At 44.2% G+C, this 22,620-nt stretch overlaps 1 protein-coding gene and 1 pseudogene across 2 annotated transcripts in view; both read left to right on the forward strand.

The window, feature by feature from the left end:
* The window catches only part of PLEKHA7 (pleckstrin homology domain containing A7), a 239,740-nt gene that overhangs the window by 155,473 nt on the left and 61,647 nt on the right, over positions 1-22,620 (forward strand). For both annotated transcript variants that reach the window (XM_021675168.2, XM_064365136.1), the window contains exons 5-9: positions 510-621; positions 1,415-1,519; positions 9,071-9,143; positions 9,778-9,878; positions 18,946-19,121. In XM_021675168.2, coding sequence (XP_021530843.2) covers positions 510-621; positions 1,415-1,519; positions 9,071-9,143; positions 9,778-9,878; positions 18,946-19,121 — 567 coding nt within the window. The remainder of the gene's footprint in view (positions 1-509; positions 622-1,414; positions 1,520-9,070; positions 9,144-9,777; positions 9,879-18,945; positions 19,122-22,620) is intronic.
* On the forward strand, positions 3,080-4,792 carry LOC105720217 (ribosomal L1 domain-containing protein 1-like; annotated as a pseudogene).

Below are 22,620 nucleotides of genomic sequence, written 5' to 3' on the forward strand. Positions count from 1 at the left end.
GGGAGACAAGCCCCACTGGCATTTATGCAAGGGATTCTCTGTGTGTATCTGGGGGTGTGGTTGTGTGCGCAAGTGATTTCTTGTTACTAATTATAAACAGCTTCTTTTGGGAGCCAGGGAAATGGAGGTGTGTGTGAGGGCATGGATTGCTCTTGCATGCTGAGAAGAGTGGCGCATCTGTGTGTGCCCATCAGATGGGGCAGTTGTCATAGACACCTGGGTGAGTGTGGGGACTTCCAGACATCAGCAGGGATGACAGTCTGTGCTCCTTTTTTGGGGTGTCAAGCTGTGGAGATGTGCCCATCTGTCATCCTCTTAATTCCCTGAAGCATACGGGCAGACTGGCCATCACAGCCCTCTGGCTGCAGTCTGAAGTCAGGCAGCCTCCAAACCATCAGGGCTGGGTTGTTTTAAGGCCCAGCAACCAATTCCTACCTGGAACCAATCTTACTGCGCTTCCTACTCTGCAGCTCAGCTCTTACTCACTGGAATCCCCTATTTTTCCACAGGTCGAATCCACGTATGTCGAAGCAGGACAGAAACCAAAGACCGTCCAGCATGGTCAGTGAAACATCCACAGCAGGGACCGCCTCCACCCTGGAGGCCAAGCCTGGACCCAAGGTGAGCTCCTGGCCACTGGTTCCTTCCTTCCCCTCTTTTATATTTTGCCAAGCCCCTTTGTAACCAGAAGTCCATTTAATCTTCACTATAATTTTGTGACAGAGACCCATAAGAAGTGTTCTCCCCAAATGACAGATCAGGAAATTGCGGCCAAGAGGGGTATGTCCCTTGTGCAACAAAGCAGGTGATTGCTGCCAGACCCAGCACCCATGTCTAGTTCCTGGAGCATGTTCTTCACTTTCCTTGCATGGTTGGGAGGGCCATGTTTCTGTTTACATGTAGCTGTGTGTTAAAGAGAGCCTGGAGAGATTTGGAGACAGGAGGCCCTGAGGAAGGGTGCCCAGAAGTTTTTGTGCTGCAGGTGTAGAAAACACTAGGATCAGGGAAAATAACCAGCATTGCAGAGAGGAGGAGAGTGCTGAGGGTGAACCCAGATAGGAGGGGTAAATATCTGGAAATTGGCAAAAAGCTGTGACCGAAAATTAGCTTTGCTCCAGAAAGCCATGGAACATATTAGAGCCAACAGCTGCTGTTGAAAGTTGACTGAAAATTTTCTTTTAATTTTTTTTTCTGTGACCCAGCTGGGAGGTTTGCCGGGTCTTGGGCTTGCCTTTTAATTAGAATGCTGTGGCCATGTGCACACCCGTTCCCTATCTCCTGGCTCTTCTTTTGATCAAAGGGTGCTGCCGTTTAGAGTGAGGCAGAGAGAGCCGACAGTCCTCCTAACATACAAGTGCTTTTTTTGTGCGACCTTCAGTTCTCTGCTGCTAGAGTTCAATCTGCTTTTTCGTAGATCATAAAGTCCAGCAATAAAGTCCACAGCTTTGGAAAGAGAGACCAGGCCATTCGGAGGAACCCCAACGTTCCTGTGGTGGTGAGGGGCTGGCTGCACAAGCAGGTGAGAACCCTGAGGAGTGAGAAGGTGGAGGAAATGGCTGTGGCTGAGTTCTCTCCCTTCCTAGGCCCCAGGAAGCTAGGAACAGGCACATAAGCTTTCTGTTCCTGAGTTTGTCTGAGGCAGCTGGATTCTACCTGCTGTGCTGCGTTATTTGCTGCTTGTTCTTATGAGTGGACTGTCTTCTCAATGGTTACAGCTTCTCTCCCAAAACCCATTTGACCACTTTGGCCCCTGGTGCTGTTGGCTGCCCTGGGGCCCAGGCCACAGTGTGGGTGGGTCAACGTGAATCCAGCCTTCCTGCCAGTCCTCCACCAGCACTTGCCTTCCTGATGTCAAAGAGTCTTTGTTATTATTTGGCTGAAAAAATTCATCTTTTCCTCTCCCCTTTGTCTAGCATACATATCCACCTAGCATCTCAAATTCCAAATCAGCCAAACTCAGCTCATTATCTCCTTACCACCCTGGCCCGCCATTTCTCTGAGGCTGCTTTTTCCAGATTTTAGTAATGGTACACCATTCTCCCAGGCACTCAGGTTAGAAACCTTGGCACTATCACCAGATCCTCCTTCCCTGATGTGCATTCAGTCAGGAAGCTCTGTCGGTTCTGCAGGCTGAGGCCATCCTTCATTGCAGTCCCCATTGTCAATTGATCTGCCTGGGGTTCTCTGTTCATGGCTGGGTTGTGAGTTCCCAGAGCTAGAGACCCTGTCTCTCTTGTTTTCTCCTTGCCAGTCATTCATTCATTCATCTATTCTGCAAAGTGCCTGCCATGTCCTAAGTTGCTAAGAGCAAGTACCAAGGGAAAGTAACATGGTTCCTGCCCTCGAGGAACTCATCAGCTACCAGGAGAAGCAGATAGCACATCTCTCACATGTCACATTGTCACCCAGCCCTGTCTCTTACCTAGCATAGCATCCAAAAATACCAGAGCAGTGATGTAAGTTTTGGTGAAGCTTTGTGGGAAGAACAGGAGGGCATTACATTGCATAGCACACGGGAGAAATCCCAAAAGTCCTCTTAAAATCTTCCTTCACAGCTCTGGCCCCATGGCAGCTGTAACAGCTCCTGACCTCTTCTGTTGGACACTCCTAGTACCACCCTCTCTTTCTCCCACTTGCCCCTCACAGCCCTGTCCTCCCTCTCTTGCCCATCTCTTTTTCTCACTTGAGTCATTTAACCCTCTGACTTCTTCCATTTGCATCCCTGTCCCCATTAAACAAAGGATGCTCCTTTGACATATGGAGAGAGAGGGAAGGATTTGTAAATAATTGCCAGCACCTAGCAGCCCAGGCGCATTGGCTGGCTGTAACTGTAACAGGGATCTGTGTGCTGTGGACACACAACAGAGAGTGTCTATACTGGGGAAGGGGTGGCATCATCCAGAAAGGCTTCCTGGAGGAAGTGATATCTGAACCAGACATAGAAGTGTAGATAAGACCTCCAAACAAAGCAAATATCATGTGTGAAGACCTTAGAAATCATCTGGTTGATTTGCAGAAGATAAAATTGTTAAGTAGTTGAAATCAACAAGTTAAATTTGCTTTAGCATTTTAGTAAGTGGAGGGAAAAATCCTGATGTTGTATTTCAGTTTAGAAATTGTCAGATTTTTTTTTCAAGCTTGTCAAAAACTTCTGCAGAAGGAAGACAATTTAACAGCCATTTCTATTTTTTAAATTAAAAAAAAAAAATTTTGGCTCGCGCGTGTGCCTCAGAAGTAAGTAGTGGGGTTCTGCACGCGCACCTTCACGAGGTGAAAGCAAAATGGAGGACTCGGCCTCCACCCCGCTGTCATCTTCAGCCACGACTGCAACCTCCACCTCGACTCCAGCGGCCCCGACAGCACAGAAGCAGCTGGACAAAGAGCAGGTTAGAAAGGCATTGGATGCTCTCTTGACACATTGCAAGTCCAGGAAGAACGACTATGGGTTGCTTTTGAATGAGAATGAAAATTTATTTTTAATGGTGGTGTTACAGAAAATTCCAAGTAAAGAACTGAGGGTCAGATTGCCCTTACCTCATGGTATTCGATCGGATTTAGAAGATATCTGTTTATTTACAAAGGACGAACCCAATTCAACTCCTGAAAAGACAGAACAGTTCTATAGAAAGCTTTTAAACAAGCATGGAATTAAAACCATTTCTCAGATTATCCCCTTCCAAACTCTAAAGAAGGAATATAAACCCTTTGAAGCCAAGCTCCGCCTTCTGAGCACTTTTGACTTCTTCCTTACTGATGCCAGAATTAGGTGGCTCTTACCCTCACTCATTGAGAAACATTTCTATCAAAGAAAGAAAGTTCCAGTATCTGTAAACCTTCTGTCCAAGAATTTATCAAGAGAGATCAATGACTGTATAGGTGGAACAGTCTTAAACATTTCTAAAAGAGGTTCTTGCAGTGTCATATGCATTGGTCACATCGGAATGCAGATTGAGCACATCATTGAAAACATTGTTGCTGTCACCAAAGGACTTTCAGAAAAATTGCTGGAGAAGTGGGAGAGCGTGAAACTCCTGTTTGTGAAAACTGAGAAATCGGCTGCTCTTCCCATCTTTTCCTCATTTGTCAGCAATTGGGATGAAGCCACCAAAAAATCTATGCTTAAGAAGAAGAAAAAAGAAGCAAGGAAAAAAACGAAGAGAAAGAAATCATGAAAAGCAAAAGGAGAGGAACAAAATCAGAAAGAAGAAACAGCATGCTAGCAAGCCTGCATCAGTTCTTAGTAAAGACGCTGTGGCACCTGAAAGTGGTGACGCTACAGTGAAGAAACCTGAATCGAAGAAGGAGCAGACCCCAGAGCATGGGAAGAAAAGGCGTGGCAAAGGAAAAGCCCAAGTTCAAGTGGCACATGACTCCAAAGACGAAATTCCACAGGTGGTACCAATAGGAAAGACTCCTGCTAAGGAGAATGTAGAGATTCAAAAACATGCCACAGGAAGGAAGTCTCCAACAGAGTCCTATTCCCAGCACATCTCATGGGAAGAAAAGAAAGGCCTTGCCAGCATCTGAGACCCCAAAAGCTGCAGAGTCTGAGACCCCAGGGAAAGGCCCATGGAAGAAGCCAAAAATCAAAGAAGAGGCCATGAAGGAAAATAATCCTTCTCTGGGAAAAAAAGATGTGAGATAGACTCCTAAAAAGCCAGAGGCCAAGTTCTTCACCACTCCTAGTAAATCTGCAAGAAAAGCTTCCCACACCCCCAAAAAACAGCCCCAAAAAACCAAAGTACCCCAGTCAACCTAAAATCAGTGATTCAACCAGAAGGGAACCTCAGAGCTGCCCTCAGAGCTTATTAGAAATACTCGGGTCCTGACCCCATTGGCAGCCTTTTCCAAGCGTCAGGCCTAGACTTAAAGATTTTTTAAAAACCTCCATAAGTAATTCTGACATATGTTCCTGGGTATAGTAATCTATTTTTAAATTGTCCTTCTGTGTGTTTGCTAACATGATAGAAGAAATATAGAGTGCTTCTCTATGGTTGTTCAGCACTTTGGGAATCCAAGGTGGGAGTATTATTTGAGCCCAGGAGTTTGAGACCAGCCTGGGCAACATGTGAAATACCATTTCTACAAAAGAAAAAAAAAATGGTAGCATGTACCTGTGCTCCCAGTTACTCAGGAGGCTGACGTGGAAAGATCAGGTGAGCACAGGAAGTCAAGGCTGCAGTGAGCCATGATCACACTGCTGTGCTCCAGCCTGGGTGACAGTGTGAGACTGTCTCAGAAAAAAAAAAAAAAAAAGTATAGCATTGCTTTGCCTCTGAGTATACATACTGTTGGCTTTCTGTATCACGTGAGTCTGACTCCAGGTCTCTGATGTGACCCTTTTCCTCATCTACTCAACCATCACATTCCTTTGTCTTTGTTCCAAAAGTGGCCCAGTGAGAGCCTCAATGCATGAGAATCAGCTGCTGAATTTAGGAGAAACATGAGTTTCTTGGCCTTCATGCTGAGCCTGTTGGTCTAAGCTTAAAAGTCACTGGATGAGCATGCATATGGGAAGGGAAATTAACATGGAGTCATTTATACAGCTACTGAAAAACCTACCTACAGGACGCAAGAACATGATTTATCTTCCGTAAGCCTTCCCTTCCCCTCTTCCACATTACTCCTCAGTCCATACAGATTTGCTTATGTATGACGACTCTAAGGAAACTTGGGAGAGTAGACTTTTTTTTTTTTTTTTTAGGCAGAATTTCACTCTTGTTGCCCAGGCTGGAGTTCAATGGCGCAATCTCGGCTCATGACAACCTCTGCCTCCTCCTGGGTTCAAATGATTCTCCTGGTTCAGCCTCCCGAGTAGCTGGGATTACAGGCATGTGCCTCCATTCGCAGCTAATTTTGTGTTTTTAGTAGAGATGGGGTTTTTCCATGTTGGTCAGGCTGGTCTTGAACTTGACCTCAGGAGATGTGCCCTCCTCAGCCTCCCAAAGGGATTACAGGCGTGAGCCACCCCGTCCAGTCAAGAGTAGACTATTATTGTTTGCATAATTGTCAAGTATATTCTGAAGCAGTAAACAACTTTTTAGGTATTCAGCCTTTCACTGGTTGTAAATAGGTATGCATCCATAGTAAGTCATAGATTCACTGCAGTGCAGGAATGTGCTTGCATGCAAAAGACTGAAGTGGGGCATGCTTTCAAAGATCATGTGGGTGTCGGGTGTCTTGGCTCACATCTGCAATCCGAGCACTTTGGGAGGCTGGGTGGATTGCTTGACCCCCAGAGTTTGAGACCATCCTGGGCAGCATGGAAAACCTCATTTCTACCAAGAATTAGCTGGGTGTGGTGGCATGTGCCTGTGGTCTCAGCTACTTGGGAGGATGAGATGGGAGGATTTCTTGAACCCTGGGTGGTAAAGGCTGCAATGAGTCATGATCATGACCCTGCGCTCCAGTCTGGGCAAGAAAGAGACAGAATCCCAGCCCCGTTTCCAAAAAAAGATGTTGGGCATGGTGGCTTGCATTTGTAATCCCAGCCAAGGCAGGCAGATCACTTGAGGCCAGGAGTTCCAAGACCAGCCTGATTAACATGGTGAAACCCTGTCTCTACTAAAAATACAAAAACTAGCTGGGCACAGGGACAGGCACCTGTAATCCCAGCTACTTGGGAGGCTGAAGCAGGAGAATCACTTGAACCCAGGAGGTGGAGGTTGCAGTGAGCTGGAGATCACACCACTGCATTCCAGCCTGGGCAGCAGAGCAAAACTGAAAAAAAAAACAGATGTGTAGGTCTCCCTCAAGTTAGAGGAGTTTGGGCAGTAGGGGGGAAGGTCCTACTCTGTTGCCCAGGCTGGAGTGCAGTAGTGCCATCAGCTCCAGTCTCAATTTCGTAGGCTCAAGGCAATCCTCCCATCTCAGCCTCCCAAGTAGCTATAACTACCGGGGCATGCCATCACACCTGGCCAATTTTTATATCTTTTGTAGAGACAGGTTTTCCATATATTCCCCAGGCTGGTCTCAAACTCCTAGGCTTAAGTGATCCTCGCACCTCAGCCTCCCCAAAATGCTCAGATTACAGCCATGAGGCACCATGCCAACCTGCTTTTGCCTATTTTTTTTTTTTTTTTTTTTTTTGAGATGGAGTCTTGCTCTGTCACCAGATGAGTGCAATGGTGCGATCTCGGCTCACTGCAGGCTCAGCCTCCCTGGTGTTCAAGCGATTCCTCTGCCTCAGCCTCCCAAGTAGCTGAGACTACAGGTGCGCACCACCATGCCTGGCTAATTTTTTGTATTTTAGTAAAGATAGGGTTTCACCATGATGGCCAAGATGGTCTCGATCTCTTGACCTTGTGATCTGGCCGCCTCAGCCTCCCAAAGTGCTGGGATTACAGGCATGAGCCACCATGCCAGGCCTGCTTTTGCATTTTAATAACACAAATTTGTAAGGTTAACTTTTCAAATTATGAAAGCCTCTAAAATGTAAATTATTTGTAATCCCACTGTCCTTTTGGGCTTCTATAGATGAATATACATTAAAAATGTGGGAGTTTAGCTTAATTGATTTGTTTTCCATAGAAACTAGGCTCTATGTGTAGCTGGTTAGATAGACTTGTTTCACTTACTCCAAGATCTGATTTGTTTGGGACAAACCCACTTACATAATCATGTCAGTCTCTTCTCTGCATGACATAATTTTCCAGCAATAGCTGCGTGGTTTTTGTAATCCTATCCTCTAGCCAATTCAAGATTTTGCAACACTATGTGATTCTTTGCCTGTAGTTGAGTCTTGTTGAATATGGCGCAGGTCTTTACTTTCCTGTTCCTGCATCTAGTTTCATTCTAATAATGTTCTCTGTTGAAGAAGCTGGCTTTAATTTCTTGAACAAGATGCTGGTATTATCATCTAACATAAAGCCTATTTTATAATAAAGTGTTGACTAATGAACACTGTACTGAAAGTAAAAAAAAAAAAAAAAAAAAATTTGTGGCCAGGTGTGGTGCCTCACGCCTGTAATCCCAGCACTTTGGGAGGCCAAGGCGGGTGGATCACTGGGTCAGGAGTTTGAGATTAGTCTGGCCAACATGGTGAAAACTCATCTCCAAAAATACAAAAATTAGCTGGAGTTGGTGGCGAGTGCTTGTAATACCAGCTACTTGGGAGGCTGAGGCAGGAGAATTGCTTGAACCCAGGAGGCGGAGGTTGCAATGAGCTGAGACTGCCATTGCATTCCAGCCTGGGCAACAAGAGCAAGACTCCATCTCAAAAAAAAAAAAAAAGGTTTGTTTGTTTGTTTGTTTTTTGGTGAAGATGGGGTATTGCTATGTTGCTCAGGCTGGTCTAGAATTCCTGGCCTCAGGCAATCTTCCTGTGTCAGCCTCTCAAAACACTGGGATTACAGATATGAATAGCCATCTCTAAAACTAAAAGACGCTCTGGGGTTTTCCTAGGTTTGAGAGAAAACTGACCCTAAAACATTCTGTTTTCCTGCCTTGGCCATGTTTTTAAAAAATATTCACAATTATTTAAAATATTATTGATAAATACAAACATTTACATTTCAGATGAGTAAAGACAGATTTTTGTTATGAGACAATGTGATAGCAAAGAGAATCCAAATCCTTTTCTATTGAATGGAAGGAAAACATAACAGCAGAATCCATCCTCTATGGCATAGAACTGAGCGTAATCTAATGAGAACTTTGCCTCACTTAATTCCTTAGGTAACTTAAACTCTTTTCAATACTATGTAAATTCAGTTTTCCAGTCAGCATAAATGAAGATGTTTTATAGCGTAGCCACCTAAATAAGAAACAACAACAAAGAAACTTCTTGTTAAGAGCTGATTCCTTTCTTAATTTACTTTCTAGAAAAGTGGCTTATAATATTATACATTAGTTTGTTTCTAGGAGACAAAAACCCTGCTTCCTTAGGATAAACCATCATTTAATCTAAGTTCTAATGTTCTATTCAAAGAATAGCTCTTCAATAAAACAGTAATTTATTAAAAGAAAGTGAATATGGGCAAATATTTGGTTCTGGAATTAGGCTCTGCATCTTGGAAGGGGACAACAGGGTGCCCAGATAGTACTCTGACTAGTTTTCTTTGCTTTGCAGGACAGTTCTGGGATGAGGCTGTGGAAAAGGAGGTGGTTTGTGCTTGCTGATTACTGCTTATTTTACTATAAAGGTGAGCTAACAAGTAGTCTATTAACCTGCCAAAGTGTTCACTTTTATATTTGTGGATGGTTGGTGACTTCAGCTTTACCAGTCCTAACCCAGGAAGTTTAATCTGTTGTGTTAAAATAAATAGAATCCAGTAGTAGTTTGCCTGCTACTTAGGATCTCAAGATTCAGAGTCACGTACTCTAGAGAGATGAGAAGTGTGATCATTGATTGTATTTGGTAACCTGTCATCTGGATTTCTTGGTTGTTGGATGGGCAACTGGTGAATTGAATTGGCCATCTGAGCTTCTATGGAGTCCCAGAATATAAAGTTCTGGGTATGGTATTGAGAAGGAAGTCTCAAAATGTGGAGAAAGAGCTTACTTTTAAGATAAGACTAGACTGCGATTGGTGCTTTCAAAGCAGTTCAGGGGGACTGAGAAGTGAATTCCACCATTGGAGAATCTGAGGAGGCTTCTTAGAAGAGAGAGAAGAGATAGGCTTTTAAGAATGGGTAGAGCTTTGCCAGTGCATGGGTTAGGGAAGGATGGACATTACAAGGGGAGGAAACAACATGGGTGAAGTTCTGGAAGCAGTGGGGTGGATGAGCCCAGGGAAGGTGCCCAGAAGGTTGTTCTGATGTGTTTTTCCATTCAAAGACAGCCGAGAAGAAGCAGTCCTTGGGAGCATCCCCTTGCCCAGCTACGTGATCTCGCCTGTGGCCCCTGAGGATCGCATAAGCCGCAAATACTCCTTTAAGGTACCACCTCTGCACCTCTAATGCAGCTGTTCTGTCTAAAGAAACTGTGTTCTCAAAATGCCTTTGTAAAAGCAATTGCTTCTGTTGGGAGGGAGAAGAAGTTAAGAAGCTAGAGATTCTCAAATTCAGGTTAGCCAAGTTATAAGTTATTTAAACAAGAATAATATCACATTACATGTACCGTCATTTGAATCTAAGCTTTGGAGTCACCCAGCCATATTCAAATATTCAGACCCCTCCTTCCTGTCACTGCCAGTCTTGTGGTGACCTATCGAAGCCCTTCTTGAGTTATCTTATCACCATACTCAGCAGCCTAAATACCATCCAGCCATTTCGTGCAGCTGGTGACCCCTTGTAATGGGTTTATATCCATTGTATTGTGAAAACTCACATTGAGGGTTGGGGCCTGCATGTTGAAAAGGCGGTCAGGTTTGTCCACTTTGTTTATCTTGCTGAAAAGCAATTAGAATAAAATTTGGTTTATCTTCTGGATCATTGAAGATTTCCAGGCAGATCCCTTCACCGGTAAAACCCCTTTGCTACTTGTTTTGTGACTGTACCATTTGGGCTGCGTGAGGCCATGATAATTAATGGCAGTTTTGCCCTGTAGAACCTGTGAGGCCAGGTGTGGAGGCTCTTGGAAGATATGTTTAGGCTCAAACATGGAGAATCCTGAGGTCTCCATTGGTGGCCTCCACAGATTCCTTTACTGCAGGTGTTAAGATCTTGGGTCCCCCAGGGAAGGGAAGGGTGGGGTGGATTGAAGATCCACTTTAATAGCAGTTGAGGTGCCAGTCCTAGAGAGCACTGAAGCAAGCAGCCCTTGGTGCCAGTCGCTACAGGGCACAGCCCTTTCTTGCTCAAGATATGAGGCAATGTCATACGTTTCAAGCTGTAGTAGGGGCTCCTGCCCCTACTACATTTGTTGCTTGGTCATTTCCATGTTGGGGGTACAAGATGAATACTAGACAGTAGGTAGTAAAGCAGAGATTGAACAGAAATCATGCTTTCCAGCCGCAGATAAAGGACCATGGGAAAGTACAAGGTAAGACACCTTGTACTTACCTTGGAAGTTCTCTGGAAGGGTTAAAGGAAAGTGTTGATCCGTGGTGTCCATGGTGTTAGCGGCCGGTCCTTCATCTGTGAGGGGCTTGCAAAGTGGGAGTCTGCATCAGCACCTTGATCTGGTGTCCATGGTGGTGCCAGTGGTTGGAAAGTCAGTTTCCTCTTCCTTTTATCTTTCCTTCCTAAGGAGACACAAAACTGAGCTGACGCTTTGGCTTTGCTCATCAACAGGTTTGAGTTGTCCCTCTCTTTCCCTTGAGTGATGCTGCTGAGTGTCACTCCAGAATTGCTATGGGTTGGTGATTCTGGGATAGTGCTCTGCGTCATGTTGCATGGAATACTGTTGCCTTACATCTTTGACATTTTAAGATTTGGGAAGTACTTTTATTCATGTGACCTCATTTAATACTCATGGTGAGGGAAGGATATGAAAGCTTAAGAAACTTGCTCAAAGTCACAAAGCCGGAAGATGACAGAGGCAGAACTTGGCCCTGAATTCTGCTCTCTTTCAGGTTTATTACAGGGCTCCCACCTTGTATTATTTTCTCTTCTTCCTTGCTTTTTCTTCCATGTTTTATCTTGGTCATTGGCTGCACAGACAACCCAGGAGGTAGAAGGTGGTTTGAATTCACATTTATTGTATCATTTTAGAAACTTATTCCTGGCTCTGAAAACATTTTATTCAGTGGCTTTCAGACTCCTCTTTACAGCCTGAAAAATCTTCCTTAGAAAACTCTCCTTTCTAGAGTTGAGCACTGCCCAATTGGGCAAATAATTGGGATAGTGATGTTGTATGTGATGTTTTGGGAACAACATTTGGCATATCCTCAAAGTAACATACCCTAACTGTATGTATTTTATCTTAACACTTCATTGGAGGTGTGAAAATAAATTCTAGGCAAACATCTTTAATCTGTCTTGGATTTCTTTTCTTAACATTTTTCTTAGAAAGACTTCACCAAGAGTGTTCCCTAAATCTTTTATCTAGGAGGCAGAAGGTTTCGTGTGTTTGGGGGAGGTCTTTGAGATCCTTAGGATCTGAGAGCAGTGAAAAGCTACTACAGACAGATCTGGTGGTGTTTAGATGGTTCTCCAGAAAGGGCAATGGTTTCCTGAGTCTGAAAGAGTTATCTTTTCATTTGGGTTGCAGTATCCTTCTTTTAGGGGCCAGAGGGTGTGCCCTGGGGGTGCAGCTCAGGGTCTATATTCTTGGGCATATCAAGGAATACACAGTGTTTTGTTCCTGGCCCTGATACCTGCCTTTGATGCTGGTCTTTCTCTGTATCTAGAGCTGAAGTTCTCATACTGTTGCTAGGGCATCTTGTCTGAGATATTTCAGAGTATCTACCGTGCCTGGCCTACTTTTTAACCTTTAACTAAAATATAGCATTTCTTTCAATTAAGAAAGCAGGTCGCAATGTGTATCAGCAGTACCTGTGACTTGGTTACCAGTAAAAACCATAGATCCCTTCATAACACGTTACAGTTGTTGCAGATATCTTGAAATATCATTTATGCTCATCACCATTTTAAAATCACAATAATTATAACATCTGCCACCAGATCCATTATGCAGTACATTAGTAAACAAACACCTGCATCACTATACCACACATTTAAAAAATGTTTTAAGAACTGTATTTCAGTATAATAAATTTACCTTATTTTGTGTGCTTAACATTCTGAAAAAGGCTCATAGGATTTATCAAACTGTCAAAAGTGTCCGTGCCACAAAAAATGTTAAGGTCCCTGCTCTAGATTCTGTTTTTTTTTTTTTTTTTTTTTTTTTGAGATGAAGTCTTACTCTGTCGCCCAGGCTGGAGTGCAGTGGCACGATCTTGGCTCACTGCAACCTCTGCCTCCCAGGTTCAGGCAATTCTCCTGCCTCTGCCTCCCAAGTAGCTGGGATTACAGGCATGTGCCACCATGCCCAGCTAATTTTTGTGTTTTTTTTTTTTTTTTTTTTTTATAGAGACGGGGTTTCACCATGTTGGTCAGGCTGGTCTCAAACTCCTGACCTTGTGATCTACCCACCTTGGCCTCCCAAAGTGTTGGGATTACAGGCGTGAGCCACTGCGCCTGGCCCCCTGCTCTAGATTCTGAAGGCATGCCAAGAGGCATGGTTTTTCACTTATGTAGTTCTATTTGATAAACTTCTGTTGCGTGCTCTGAGAGTCTGTTGGATAGTATAATAGATGCTAGGGATACAGCAATGAACAGGACAAAATCCTGGCCTTTGTAGGGCTTATATTCTCAAGTTTGCATCAGCATGTGTATTATTAGAGGATGAGAAGACAACAAGAAAGAGCTGCCTTTTTTCTTTGTCCTTTCGATTTTGTTCTTTGCACATCTGTCAAGTTCATGTCTTCCTGAACTCCACCCCTGCTGCCACTGTTCTGTCTTGGCCACCACCATCCCTCCCCTGGGGAGCACACTGCAGAGCAGGACCTGGTATATACTAAGTGCTCTGTAAGTGTTGGCTGTCGCTGATTCAGCCTTGGAACTCCTCTGCAGCCTCCAGGTCATCCTCCACACTATTCCTAAGTTGCATGCTTGTTCAGATTGTATTTCCTCTATAAGCCCTTCAGTGGTTCTTCACTGCTTTCAGGATAAAGCCAATCATTTTTTTCTTTTTCTTTTTCTTTGAGACAGAGTTTCTCTCTGTCGCCCAGGCTGGAGTAAGTGGCGTGATGCTGGCTCATCACTGCAACCTCTGCCTCCCGGATTCAGGCAATTCTCCTGCCTCAGCCTCCCGAGTAGCTCGGATTACAGGTGTCCACCACCATGCCCAACTAATTTTGTTTTTGTATTTTTAGTAGAGATGGGGTTTCACCATGTTGGCCAGGTCTCTAACCTCCCAAAGTGCTGAAATTACAAGGCGTGAGCCACCATGCCTGGCCAATAAAGCCAATCTTGATTCACGAGGCAGCTTATCTCTCCAGCCACATTTTTAGCCACTCCTGTCTTATGTCTTTCCCGTAGCCATATACAGTTGCTTAAGGCCCCAGAATATTTCTTGCCTGTAGCCCTTTACTTAAACTTCAGCCACAGCCTGGGATGCCCTTTCCCCAACTCTTACTTGTCCTTCAGTTCTCTGCTCAGGGTCACCTTCTCTGGGAAGCCTTCTCTGAGCCCTGTCGACAGGTGAAGTACCCTTCTTCTCTACTTCCACAGCTCTGTATCACTGCACTGTAAATGGTTGATTCACCCACCCAGACCTTTCACGGGGAAAACTAGTTCATCAGCTAGTTCTGCTAGTCCCATCCTGTAGGCAGGGACCACAGGGAGCAGTCATGTGTAATCGGAATTGCGGTCAATGACAATGCTTATACTTCCCAAGATATGGTGGGTTCAGGCTTACTTGTATTTCCCCTCTAAATTTGTGATGGGGAGGGAGGAAGAAGAGTCTTAAAGTTTCTAGAATGCTCTTTCAGCCAACCTCCCTAAGTTGCTCAAGTGACTGCTCCTTCAGTAACATCCACTGCCGCCTTTTGAGCCTCACGAATGCCAGGCTGTGCTCTAAGCACCGTATATGTATTGTCTCATTTCATCCTCACATGGCCTTATAGGGTAAATGCTACTTTTAGCCATGGTCCTATTTTAAAGATGAAGAAACAAAGGGATGAGGAGGTTGAGTAATTTACCCAGAGTTACCCACTGGACAAGAGGCAGAGTCCACCTTGGACCTCAGGCTGATTCCAAGAGCCCAAGTTCTTACCCTATTCACTGTGCTGCTTGTAGTCAGCCTAAAGATTGGACATGAGAAGTTTCTTTTCTTTTTCTTTTTTTTTTTTTTTGAGACAGAATCTCACTCTGTCACCCAAGCTGGAGTGCAGTGGCGCAATCTCCACTCACTGCAACCTCTGCCTCCCGGGTTCAAGCAATTCTCCTGCCTCAGCCACCCGAGTAGCTGGGAATACTGGTGCCCACCACCACACCCAGCTAATTTTTGTATTTTTCGTAGAGATGAGGTTTTGCCAATTGGCCAGGCTGGTCTCAAACTCCTGACCTCAGGTGATCCACCTGTCTTGGCCTCCCAAAATGCTGGGATTACAGGTGTGAGCTACCATGCCCAGTCGCTTTTCTTAACCTCAATAATGGGCACCACTAACTCTGCAAGTTGTAAACTCGAGACTCTTATCCTTTATACCTGCTGTTCCCTCTCCTCATATCCAGTCCATTACCAAGGCCTGCAGATATTACCTGCAAGCTCTCTCCAGACCCTGTCTGCTCCTCCCCTTCTCTGTCTCCACCACCATCTCTCACCTGTGCTGTGGTAGCCTCCTGACCCATCTCTCCTCAAATGTTCCTGCTTGCTTGAACCTCTCTGCATACTGCAGCCGGAGTGGTCTTTCCAAACAAAACCTGATCACATCATTCCCCAGCTTAAGCCCTTTAAATAAGGCTGGGTGCAGTGGCTCATGCCTGTAATCTCAGCACTTTGGGAAGCCAAGGTGGGTGGATCACTTGAGCCCAGGAGTTCGAGACCAGCTTGGGCAACATGGCGAAACCGCATCTCTACAAAAAATACAAAATTAGTCGTGTGTGGTGGTGTGCTCTTGTAGTACAAGCTACTCAGGAGGCTGGGGTGAGGGGATCGCTTGGACTCTGGAGGCGAAGATCACAGTGAGCCAAGATGGTGCCACTGTACTCCAGCCTGGGCAACAGAGCAAGACCTGGTCTCAGAAAAACCAAAAATTCTCTAATAGTTTCTCATTGCTTTTTCATGAAGACAAAATCCTACATGATCTGTAAGGCTCTGGTGGTCTGGCCCTGCCAACTTAGGCAGCCTCCCTTCTTGCTGTTTTCCCCTCCATTCCTCTGCGCCATGGTCTTTTTCTTCTATGTGGCTATAAACTGTAATGGCTTTGTTTAAGGCTATCCCTCCAACTTTGGTAGGGTGCCTTTCCCATAGTAAATACTCAATAAATGATTCATTATTATTGAACAAGTTCCAGAACGAGCCAGCCAGTTGATGGGCCCTGGCCTTTTGGGTACTCCTGTATTTTCCACTGAGGTTTCTCTATTCTAAAGGCTGCTGTTGGGGGCTTGAGCCATGAGGATTCTGGCTCCTTTACCAGTGTTGTGTCTAGAACTAAGGTCCAAGAGCCAGGAGAGCAGCCATATCCTAAGGGCCTCATGTCTTTGAGGTAAACTCTTCTTTGCTCACATCCTGATTTCCTTTAGGCATAGCCTGTTTTCTATTCAGTTATACAAAGTTGCTTTGTAGGATTATGTTAACGGGAAAGCAAAGAGCAGAGAAAACAGCATCTCTGAATTGAGAAGAGGGAGAAATTCAACTATGTGAGAAGATTCACATCATCTGGGTTATGGCATCTTCCTAGGCTCAGGACACTTTGGACTTGGGTCACTTGGCCAGATGGAAAGGAAACTCCCTGTACATCTTGCCTTCACAGTTAATCCATCTAATATGCCATCACACAGGCAGAATGCAGTTGGAATCTGTTCTTCAGAGTCAAGAGCAGCTGGGCGCAGCACCTGCTTGTTTGATTAGTGACCAGGGTTTTATTTGCAATCATGTGTAACTCCTTCATAATGGTGGATGTAACTCTCAAGGCTTATTTGCAAACAGACATGCAAACCCATGTCTGCATGTTTGAGGCATGTCCCATGTTAATTTCCTGGACAAGGCTGACTCCATGAATTTTTGTACAGCAGGGATCTACTGTCTTTATTGTACCTTGGAGGGCTCCCTATGCTTGTGTCTAGTGGGATAGGCACCTGTCCCAGTACCCTCTATGACTGGGCACAAATGACTGGGTGAGTGTGTCAGAGATCTTATGGGGTCATTGTCCAGAGGATGTTTTCCAAGAATTTCTGCTGATTTTCAGTAAGACATGCACAGGTTCCTTCTTATTCTGTTCTTTTTTTTTTTGAGATGAAGTCTCACTCTGTCACCCAGGCTGGAGTGCAGTGGCGCAATCTCAACTCACTGCAACCTCCACCTCCTGGGTCCAAGTAATTCTCATGCCTCAGCCTCCTGAGTAGCTGGGATTACAGGTGCATGCCACCACACCTAGCTAATTTTTATATCTTTAGTAGAGATGAGGTTTCACCATGTTGCCCAGGTTGGTCTTGAACTCCTGACTTCAGGTGATCTACCTGCCTCAGCTTCCCAAAGTGCTAGGATTACAGATGTGAGCCACTGTGCCTTATTCTGTTCTTACTGGCACATTTCCACCTTGCTTAAAATAGAATCCTCCCTGTAATAGTGAATGACACCTTATACATGCTAAGGAATGATATCAGGTTTACTTCAGCCACTATAGGGATCCTTGGCTACAGGCCAAGTTTGCCTAGATTCCCTTGGCACTGAGCTGGATGGACTCAGATATGTAAATGCCAGAAGCAGACCTATATTTACTATGCATTTTGGATCTGGATATTAAGAGGGTAGGGAGGAGAAGTAAATGCTGAAAGTTCATCTGACATGTTTTCATCCATGACTATTGGTGATTCCAGAGGCATGTCATTGTCCAGCTTATCATTGGTTCTCATTTTGTTTTCTCTGCCTGGTCCTTGCATGGGGTCTGCCTTTCATGCTGGATTCAGAGTATGGAACCAGTTATTTGGATAATCACCCTCACTTCTGGACAGAACCTAGGAGCAATAAACAGAGAAGCCTGGACTTGGAGTCAGACCTGGGTTCCAACTCTTCATTCTTTCAGGAAATGTTTATCGAGTACCTACTATGTGCCAGTCACTGTTCCTACTATTAGTGAACAAAATAGCAAAATTTCTACTTTCATGGAGCTTATATTTGTAGAGAAAGGAGACAGATGATAAGCAGGTAATAAATAGCGTCAGGTAATGGTAAGTGCTGTGAAGAATCTGTTACCAGGTGTGGAAATCTGGGAAAGTTACTTAACATCTCAGAGCTTCATTTGCTACATCTGTAAAACAGAGATTCTGTCTCCACTTCTCAAGGCTATTAAGATTACAATGAGATTAAAGTTGTGGAAGTACCTAGGAGACACACAGTAGGTACTCAGTAAATCTTTCTCTTTTCACACCATCTTCCTGTATAGATTTGATGAGATTGTTCCTTGCAAATTTAAAAGATGAGTCTCTGCTTTATCAGAGCACAGGGGAAAAACTGGTGTCATCCCAGTCATTTTTCAGTGGTCATTCTGAGTACCTTTTTTCCAGATTTTTTGGCAAGGATACATGTGAAAGCACCTTGAGGCAAAAAGGACACAGTAGGTTTGCAAGAATATTTAGTTAACTGTTGGTCAGCTCTGTCCACCTCTGCAGTGCTCTTTTGAGAGCTTGTTCTAGCAGGGGACCACAGCTACTTGTATACCCTTGACTGAAGGCCAGTCCTCCTTCATTGGGATGGTTTTCCTCTTCAACTGAGTGTGCAGCTGCTTAGCCGGCCAGATCAGCCGAATCAACCCTGGCGATCAATGGGGTGACAGCTGTTGCAGCCAGATTGCCCTCATATCTGGTAGTGCCTCTTTCGGAGAGACAAAACAGCAGCTTCTTTGAGGAACACACATCACACGTCATGCCTAAGCAGTGAAGCACAGTGAACATTCACATCAAGCCACCTGTTGATGCAGCCAGTTTTAAGTCAATTATTGTCTGATTGTAGCCAAAGCAGAAATCACAGTCTTCAGAAAAACCAGAACAGGGATTCCCAAGGATCTGTCTCTATGAAATGAGGGTTTTCTGAAAAGCCTGTTTCTTACATAAGCCTTGACTTTGTGCACATTCCCAACCCCCAAAGCAGGAGAAAGATAAATAGGAAACAGGTACAGCTGCAGGGCTTTTTCTATGGGGAAACAGACACAGCTGTCAGTGGGCCTGGCTGCACTAAGAAAGAGGAATCTAGCCTGTAATGTTTTTTAGGTGTGGAAACAAGCTGGGTGGTGCTTGGACTTTTAGTCTGGAAGGGCCAGAGTGCCTCCTTGCTTTTGCTCCTAGAAAGGAAATGTGTGATAACCTCCCTCTGACCTGCGTTTCTGTCTTCATGCTGCAGGCTGTGCACACGGGGATGCGAGCGCTCATCTATAACAGCTCCACAGCAGGCTCTCAGGCTGAGCAGTCGGGCATGAGGACCTACTACTTCAGTGCCGACACCCAGGAGGACATGAATGCTTGGGTCAGGGCCATGAACCAGGCTGCACAGGTGCTGTCTCGATCGTCACTGAAGAGGTTAGTCCTGATGGAGGGAGGGTCCCTGCCAGAGCACCTCCTATACTAGGACTAGGACCCAGATAGGTCCTCCTGGGTGCCTGAAATTCCACTGTTCACTCATTTGTATTAAGCACTGCCCTCTCTTTGTTAACTTTCTTCATTAAACAAAAACACTAAGGCCTGAAAGGGTGAAATGACTGCCTGGGATCCACAGCTGTAGAAACTGGCATATGTGTGCTTCATGGTTTTTCTTAAGTGTGGTGGAAGGGACAACCTTGGGGCACCAAACTGGGGTGTGGGGAGAGGACAGGCAAGAAAGGTCTTGCAAACTAAAAATCTGCTACAGACTACCTACCATGTGGCTGAGAGCTGACCTGGGAGCGATATTCTGCTTGCTCCCTCCCTCAAATAGTCCAACCAACCATATAATCAGAGATCTTGAAATTCCTGGCTCTGTTGGCTGTAGGTGATTCCCTGAGAGAAAACAGGAGGATTATGAGTGGAGTCGAGGGCTCAGAGAGATCAGAGTGACCCTGAAAAAGTCTGGGTATACCTTTATCTGGTCTTCATCTCACACTGGGCCCATTGCTTCCTATCCTGACACCTTGCTCTTCGATAGTGTTCTTTCAGTGAGGCCTCAAAACTCAAGCGTATTCTCTTGTAACCTAAGGGTAGAACTTTTTAGTGACTGGAAATGGAGTGTACCGGGATGTTTAGCTTTCGAATCTTTTCTACCTCATATATATGTGGTTTTTGGAATTCTTGGTATTTTTTAGCTTTATGATCTCTTTCATGAAGTGTACAGACCTCATGAAATATAAATAGAGGTATAAAGAGTGATCTCCGTCAAGAGGCCAGGGTATGGTCAGGCCCTACCCTCTGGAGCTCCCATAACACTTCAGGCTGAGCATTTTTCACACTGGTTTTGATTCCCTCTTCTGTCTATTTTTCAGTATCCTTGGCTCAAAGCAGAAATTATCTTTGTATCTTTTTTTTTTTTTGAGTTGGAGTCTTGCTCTTGTTGCCCAGGCTGGAGTGCAATAGCACGATCTCAGCTCACTGCAGTTTCTGCCTCCCGGGTTCTAGCGAGTCTCCTGCTGCAGCCTCCTGAGTAGCTGGGATTACAGGCACCCACCACCACGTCAGGCTAATTTTTTGTATTTAGTAGAAATGGGATTTCACCATGTTGGTCAGGCTGGTCTCGAATTGCTGACCTCAGGTGATCTACCTGCCTCAGCCTCCCAAAGTGCTGGGATTACAGGTGTAAGCCACCATGCCCGGCCCATCTTTATATCTCAATGCACAACATCTGACACATTTGAGAGTAAGCTCTTAAATGTCTGGTGAGTGAGTGAGATATTAGAATGAACGAATGAAGATGTTGAACAGAACAGGACCAAAGACTGCCCTAGGAGCTTCCCCATGGACCCTGAATCAGTAACTAAGTCAGTTTTGGCTCTGCTTCTAGCATTGTCATCCAGTCTGCATTTTTTTTATTGTTTCCATAATAACGATATGAAAGGGTCTGCCAGTAGCCTGCGGGTATCAGTTCACAGTGCGGTTGGCATTTCCCTTGTCACCCCAGGAGAAGGAAACTGGGTAGATTTGACACATCTTACTCCTAGTGCACACACTAGTCCCCAACAGTCACTGTTTCCTGGTCTTTATTTTTTCATTCTTTTAATATATATATGTTTACACTATATGTATATAGTGATTCCTTGGTATCCATGGAAGACTGGTTCCAAAAAGCCCCACAGATACCAAAATACTCAGAGTCCCTTATATAAAATGGTATATTTGCATACAACCTATGTACATACTTTAAATCATTTCTAGATTACAAGGTTACACATAATACGTAATGCAATGTAAATGCTATGTAAATAGCTGTTATACCTTATTGTTTAGAAAATAATGACAAGAAGTCTGTATGTGTTCAGTACAGACACAACCATCCTTTTTTTCCCTCTAAATATTTTAAATTTGTGGTTGGTTGAATCCATGGATATGAAACCCTGGATACAGAGGGCCGACTGTGTATATGTGTGGATATCTACATATGTACATATATAGTTAAATATATACAAATTATTAAATATATATTAATGTATATTTAACCATATAATAAATGAAAACATTCTAAGTATAAAAATACAAAAACTAAAGACAAAGATATCCCAAATCACCTTCCCAAGGTAATCTCTATTGTCAGGTTAATTGACTTTTAAACTATTTTGTATTAATTTATATACGCATATGCACTTATAGAAATATGTGTTTATCTGTGCTTTCTGAAAGCATGAATAATGACATCTTAAAGATCATTCAGTATCAATATGTATGAATCACCTTTAACTTTTACTCATATGGTATTTCATAGTGTAGATGTACTGTAGTGTAATTTTAAAACCTGTATTTAAAATTTTTGTATTAACCTTCTACAAGCCTCTGCATGTGTCTTTCAGATTGCTGGGTAAAAGTACGATACATTTTTAATTTTAATCAATACCACCAAATTGCCCTTTAAAGAAAGCTATGTATTCCACTAGTGAATGTGTCATTTCCCCATATCTTTGCCAATAGTTGATGATATTATGTCTTTTAATTTTATATGGCGTGCTACATAAGTAGTATCTGATTATCTTAATTTAATGTGTATTTCCATGATGGTGGGGATCTTTTATATTTACTGTTCACTTTTTTTTTTTTTTTTTTTTTTTAAGACACGGAGTATCACTCTATCACCCTGGCTGGAGTGCAGAGATGTGATTATAGCTCACTGTAGCCTCAAACTCCTGGGCTCAAACAGTCCTCCCACTTCAGCCTCCCTAGTAGCTGGGACCTCAGTTGTGGGCCACCACATTGTGCCTGGCTATTTTTTTAAAATTTTTGTAGCGACAGAGGCTCACTATGTTACCCAGTCTGATCTTGAATTCCTTGCCTCAAGCAATCCTCCTGGCTCAGCCTCCTGAGTAGCTGAGATGTCATTCACCGGCCACCATGGCCAGCTCAATGGCCGAGTGTATTTTCTATTAAGTGAATTGCCTGTACTCATCTGCCGTCCATTTTTATACGAGTTGTTTGCCCTTTCTTGCTGTCTCCTTTCCTGTGTGCTCTGAAATCTGCCAGGTTGACACTGCTGCTTGGCCTTTTGCAGAGGTCGATAATAGGTTATGGAATTTGTTTTTCCTCTTCTTTGAAAGTCAGGATGCTGTTTGCCAGTTTCTAACATTCTGGCCTTTTCCCCCTTGCCTTTGATTCCTCAGAGATCACCCAAAGATTTCTCGGTCCCAACTTCCCTTATGTCCCTGGGGCACCACCGATAGCTGGGTCTGCAGCTCAGCTACAGGAGAGGAGGGCTTCCCTTTCTTCTTCCCCATCATGGACTCTCAGGCTCTCTTAACTAGGTTTATTCCCTTTTTCTTGGTGAAGATCATTCCTCCTAATGAAGATGTGGAACTAAACCCAGAAGCTGGAGAATTCTGCCTTCTCTATTTATGTTGGGTCATCTTCC

This window comes from Aotus nancymaae, unplaced genomic scaffold, assembly GCF_030222135.1.
Source record: "Aotus nancymaae isolate 86718 unplaced genomic scaffold, 86718_ANA_hifiasm-v0.15.2.pri h1tg000059l, whole genome shotgun sequence".
Lineage (NCBI taxonomy): Eukaryota > Metazoa > Chordata > Mammalia > Primates > Aotidae > Aotus > Aotus nancymaae.